The 6,000-nt window shown below is 52.0% G+C and overlaps 1 protein-coding gene across 1 annotated transcript in view; it reads left to right on the top strand.

Annotated features, from left to right (window-relative positions):
• Bdh1 (3-hydroxybutyrate dehydrogenase 1) overlaps positions 1 to 4,079 on the top strand; it is a 40,978-nt gene extending 36,899 nt beyond the window's left edge. The window contains exons 6-7 of the mRNA XM_036203879.1: positions 147 to 299; positions 1,883 to 4,079. Coding sequence (XP_036059772.1) covers positions 147 to 299; positions 1,883 to 2,352 — 623 coding nt within the window. The 3' untranslated portion in view covers positions 2,353 to 4,079. The remainder of the gene's footprint in view (positions 1 to 146; positions 300 to 1,882) is intronic.
• The last annotated feature ends 1,921 nt before the right edge of the window (positions 4,080 to 6,000 follow it).

Consider the following 6,000-nt stretch of genomic DNA (forward strand, 5'->3'; position numbering starts at 1 on the left):
ATTCTTGGCCGACTCTAGAAGTGTTTCCCGAGAGCCTTGGGCAAGAGGCTGGGGAGTCCTGGGAGAAAGGGATCAAAGTAGACAGCAGCTGGTTAGTGGTGGCATTTGAGCACACATGGTGACTGGCTGTGTCTTCTTTTGTCCAGGAATGTGGGGCCTGGTTAACAATGCGGGCATCTCAACATTTGGGGAGGTGGAGTTCACCAGCATGGAGACGTATAAGGAGGTGGCGGAAGTGAACCTCTGGGGCACGGTGCGCACAACAAAATCCTTCCTCCCCCTTCTCCGAAGAGCCAAAGGTGAGTTGGGAAGACAAATTCCCCTGCCTTTCCCTCCCTGTACCTGCCCAACCTTTTCGTTCTTGTTCAGATTGGGAACACCAGACCTGCCAGAGCTAACGTACATAAAAGCGAGCCTGAATTCATGAGTCTCAGAGCAGTGCTGGCCTTGGGAATGGTGATGGGCAGAAGTGTATGGCCAGGTGTTGGGGAGGGATCTGTGGCCTTCAGAAGTGGAGCAGTTGAGCTGGGATGGTGGTGGACATCTGTAAACCCAGCACTCAGGAGACTAAGGCAGGAAGATCTTGAGGTTAAGGTCAGCCTCGGATACATAATGAGGCCCTGTCTCAAACACACATAAGAAAAGTAGTTTCTTGGTCTGTGCAGTCAGCGATTATGGATCATAGTGGCTCGCCCTCTAAGAACCGATTGTGGAGAAGTAACCACACATCCACCAGCTGTGTCTACGTGCTGTTATATCACAGTGTAATGTTAAACAAATGTTAGCATGCATGCTCCATAGCTAAAAAATGAGACACTGTGTTATTCAGTTCAAACAAGCCTAGAATCTTGGAGAACAGACACAATGCCCAAAGCATATAAAATAGCCAAATGTGAGCAAAGCCGTCTATGAAGTCAGGAGGTGTGACTTTTCTCCCTGGAACAGCAAACCATTATGACAGAAGGTACCAGATCCGCCAGATCTGTCCCAAGGTCTTGGCAGCATAGGAATGAATGGGGTGTAGCCTATAGCCTTTAAGAGGGGGTTCAATCTTTCAGTGACTTCATGCTTAGGGTGTGTATGTTCCTGGGGGCACTCCCTAGGCAAGCTGACCCAGGTCAGCCTGGGTTGAGCGGAATCTACTCCAGTCCTACCAAGATGGAAGAAGTCCCTACATTCCCAGGCTAGGCCTGTGCCAGTGCTTCTGAAGTCACCATTCTCTATGCCTGAGTCAGGCCATGCCGCTTCATGTCCAGCCTCGAAATCAGCTTTGGAAAGCCGACCTCTGCTCCTCCCAACTCACTCCTTTCTGGATCTGGTGCTGGGAAAAGCCTGCCAACGCAGGTCCTCCTCTCTTCTGGGGTGTTCGAGGCTCGCTTTTGCCAGCCTCACCCTGGGCACTCTGGCTTCTGCGTTCTATCCCCACCCCTGGCTGTGCCCGCAGTCAGTACCCAGCTGGACTCTCCACATTGCTTCTCGGCGGCATATCTAACTGGGGAAGCTGAGGTTGAAGCTCCCTGAGGGGAAGGATGTTTTTGTTTGTTTCTCCCCTGACCAGCATCAGACTTTGCTTAGAGCGGGCACCCCGAGGCATTCCATTTCTCACATGCGCCCAGTGTGTTTTCATCCCGTGGTATTATCACCAGGCAGGCACTGGCTAGTTATCAGCTATGTGTTGGCTCTTCCACGGCGCCCTCCTGGTACACCCCTTCCCTAGTCCGCCTGACACAGAAGAGCCCTTGAGGAAGATTGGGAATACCGAGATTAGCTGGGTGGTCCAAGAAAGCCCCCTGCCTCTGGGTGGTTCTAAAGCTGTCCCTGCCAGGCCACCATGTCACAGGGTAATACCACCTGAGCAGATGTTTGCTGTCTTCTTCTCCAGGCCGCGTTGTCAACATCAGCAGCATGCTGGGCCGCATGGCCAACCCGGCCCGCTCGCCGTACTGCATCACCAAGTTCGGGGTCGAGGCTTTCTCTGACTGCCTACGCTATGAGATGCACCCTTTGGGCGTGAAGGTCAGTGTGGTGGAGCCTGGTAATTTCATTGCTGCCACCAGCCTCTATAGCCCTGAGCGCATCCAGGCCATTGCCAAGAAGATGTGGGATGAGCTTCCTGAGGTCGTCCGCCAAGACTATGGCAGGAAGTACTTCGACGAGAAGATCGCCAAGATGGAGACCTACTGCAATAGTGGTTCCACAGACACGTCCTCTGTCATCGACGCCGTCACACACGCCCTGACTGCCGCCACCCCCTACACCCGCTACCATCCCATGGACTACTACTGGTGGCTGCGGATGCAGATCATGACCCACTTTCCAGGAGCCATCTCTGACGCCATCTACATACACTGAAAGAGCTGAAGAGGCCCCTGTGGCCTCCGCCAGGGAGTCTGGTGGGTGGGAGAAGGCTGAGGGGAGGGAGTTTGTACAGCTACCTTTTGATTCCCCCGGGGTGGATTACCTGCTCTCTTAGCAAGAAGACCCAGTTTATCACTAACCTTACTTGTTCACATGGTGAATGGTTTGGGCCTTCACCGATGTGGGGGCACAGGTGGGTGGCCCTAAGCCTCAGGGCCACCATGGTGCTTCTATCTCTCTAAGTTGATTTTATACAGAGATTTGCGGGGAATGTCTTTCTATTAAAAACAGATTATTAGAATAGAATCCAAAATCATTTTTAAGCCAAAACATCCGTTCAAAATATTTATCCCATCTGATCCTTAAGCAAGTCTCTCACGAGTAAAACGAACAGATTTTTTTTCCTTGTGTGCATGAAAAATTTGCAGATCCTGCAATCTGCATGCAAAATACCACTTCCATTGTGCCCAAGTGTGTCCTTCGTGTGTTCTGGCGTGGCTGTAAAAACTCATTACATTTGGGTTTCAAGGACACTTTGGACCCATCAGTCCTTGAATCCTCAGACCAGCAGTGTGTCTTCTGAGACTGTCACACCAGGTGACCCTGTGTGTTCTCTGCATGTCCACGGCACTGTGTGACTGGGGGCCAGCCGCCGCTGACTCTCAGCTGGCCGAGGGTGAGGACCTAGAGATTGCCAGCTGAGGTTTCTCCACCCTCTTTGAGAACTCGGGTTAGATCTGGGTGGAGGTGCGCTTTGCCAAAGAGTGCGGTTTGGTTTCGCCTTGGACAGGATTGGTGCTATCCTTGGGGCAGTAGACAGATTAGTGGTGCCAAGGCTGGGCCACGAGTCACCTCCCCAGCAAAACACACACACACACACACACACACACACACACACACACACACACACACACACCTGCTCCACAGGACTTCAGGGTGGTCCACCTCTCCTTCCTTTTGTGAACTTATTTTTAATTAAGCTGAGACACTGCTAGGCAATCTGTGTTACCAATCAAGGAAGGTTTGAATTTGAAGGCTGCTTGTTGTCCAGGGTAGGTATTTGGAGCCAAACCGCCGTGTTCCAGGTGGCGCCAAGCCTTGGGCAGGGTCTCAAGTGCCAGCCTTATACATCTTAACAATCATTTGTGCCTTTTGTTGCAAAGTCTACACCTGCCGCTAGAGGGAGCCATGCCTCCTCAGCTAGAGCCTGCACGGGCGTTTTCTTTCACGCAAGCTTGAGATCGGTCCAACAGGGTTTGACCACCTACTTGGACCCTGCCTGGGAACAAAGAAAGAAGCAAAGCCCCTTGGGAAACAGTGATCTTACACTCCTAAGCAGCTGTCTGGCCTGAACCTGGAGCCCGGTGCCTAGAGAGAGCGAAGGAACCTGGGCAGCTAGAACAGCTGTGCTGAAGCAGAGCGTCCCACAGAGAGCGATTCAGCCCTGCCTTTTGGGCTTTTTGACCCCTCTGGGTTCAAACCGGGGTGCTCTGTTCCAGCCCCTGTCTTCAGATAAGGCAGATAGGGCCCGGGAGGGAAGGAATGAGGAAGGCAAGGCCTCAGGGCCCAGAGAGGGACCCCTGATGACTTGAGCATCCCTAACAGTGAGATGCCTTTGTCCTGCAGAGCCTGCCTCCAGCTGGAGCTTTTCAGATGGCATATTTACATCTTGGGAGAATTTGTTTTCGTGCTTAATAAAGAGATTGGTTGTAACACTTGGAGAGTGCCTTGGACTTACATTCGTGCGTCCATCCGTCACTGGGAACTAGAAGGGAATTGGAGGTACTCATACTGAGTCCTGAGCAGCACTAAACTGGATGCCAGAGAGTCGACACTGGAATCTTTGGCCGCAAAAGAGGACTTCCTGGTCAGGCTGTCAGGATTTATTTTATTTTACTTATGAGTATGCTGAATATCTTGCTGGCCCCGAGTTTTAATCTTTATTCTAGTAAAGAATGGTGGCCTACTCTTTTAAGCCCAGCACTTGGTAGGCAGAAGCAGGCAGAGCTCTGTGAGTTCAAGATAAGCCTGGTCTATGTAGTGAGTTCCAAGCTAGCCTGGATTACACAGTGAGACCCTGTCTTAGAAAAGAAAAATCCAGTGTACCTTTCCTCCAAATAATCTCCGTGGTGATTCAGACCTCCTAGTTCAGCTTCACTTGTTGGAACCAGCAGCCTGCTTGGACACAGGAACTACCTTTGATCTTTACTAGGCAGGTGAGGTGGGCAGATCACAGGTTGTTCCCATTTTATAGGTCCCATAACTGAGGCCCCAAAGGGGAAAGTGACTCACCCAGTATCAGTGGGTGGGGACAAAACGTCCAGCCTCCAGAGTTATGTGAACATGTATCTTGTTGCTTAATCCTCAATCGATGGCATGTTTGTGTAACTGCCAAGCTGACCAGTATAGCCAGGAGCCTAGCATTCTGTCTCATCAACTTCTCCCATGGCCTTTAAGGCAGGGAGAGGGTCCAGCAGTGTGTTCTTGCTCCCATCTGCCAAACCTTTGGCTGTGCCCTGGAACTTTAGTTAGTGCCACGGGTGTAGTGGGTGGTTGTTTGTGGCCATGCCCTGAAGCACCGCCCCTAGTGAGGCAGCAGGTAGCTGCTAGGTACCTGCTCCTGGGTGTGGCCACCATGCGTGTATGCTCATGGTCTTGGATGCTAGTGCAGATCAAGGCCTAGCTCTGCAGAGAACTGAGTTGGATTGTGCCCCACCCCTCCAGGATTCTGAGACCGACTCCTTTATTCTGGTTGTGAGTTAACCCCCCACCCCGGAATAAATTCCTTTGACCATCAAATAGACTCTGTGGATTAATCCCAGTACACAGGCAAGATGAAGAAAAGCGTTTTGGACAAACCTTTGAGCCTGTGGGCGGGAAGGGGTGTTGGGGGGGTAGTGGGTAGTAGGGATGGCAGCTCAGGCTGAGCCTAGCCTGCACCTAGGACTTGATCTGGGACCCCTGGCCTGCAGCAGCTAGCAGGAACCCGCCTTTGATGTCTGGAAGTGGACAAGGATTTTGCAAGACTTTTCTGTCTGGTAAGTCAACATGGGCTGAGCTTAATAGTCCACCCCAAGGCCAAGAGGCCTTGTGAGCAGGTGACAAGACAGCCTGGTCCTGCCTGTCGCAAGCTGCTAAGGCTGTGCCCCCCACCGATGCCTATGGCAGGAAGTCCTGAGCCTCCCGTGGTGAGGTCTGTCCACTTCCTGTATTTCAGCCCTGCTTTGCAAAGCTGTGAGCATTCTCCTAGGACAGGTGAGCAAGCACAGTCCCCCAGCTTGGGGAACCAGGTTAATGAGCGGGCTCCAGGGCACAGTACCAGACATACTTACCCAGCCAGTTAGACCTCCTTTCACCTGATCCTCCCAGCTGCCCTGGCAGGTACGCAGGGGTGGGGTCAAGATCTCATTTTACAGATAAGATAGCAGGCTTTCCCAAGTCCCTCATCACGTGAGGGACAGAGCTGACTGGCCAAGCCTGAGCTCACCTCCAGCCCAGAGGCAGCGATGCGTGAAAAGCGGGGCAGATGGTACCAGGATCTAAAATAAGGATGGGGAAAAAAAATACCTCAATTATGTAACAGTGAGCGGAATCTTTAGGCTCATGCACAGTAATCACAGAGCGCGGCCACACAAACCAGCT

This window comes from Onychomys torridus, chromosome 12 (genome assembly GCF_903995425.1).
Source record: "Onychomys torridus chromosome 12, mOncTor1.1, whole genome shotgun sequence".
Taxonomy (NCBI): domain Eukaryota; kingdom Metazoa; phylum Chordata; class Mammalia; order Rodentia; family Cricetidae; genus Onychomys; species Onychomys torridus.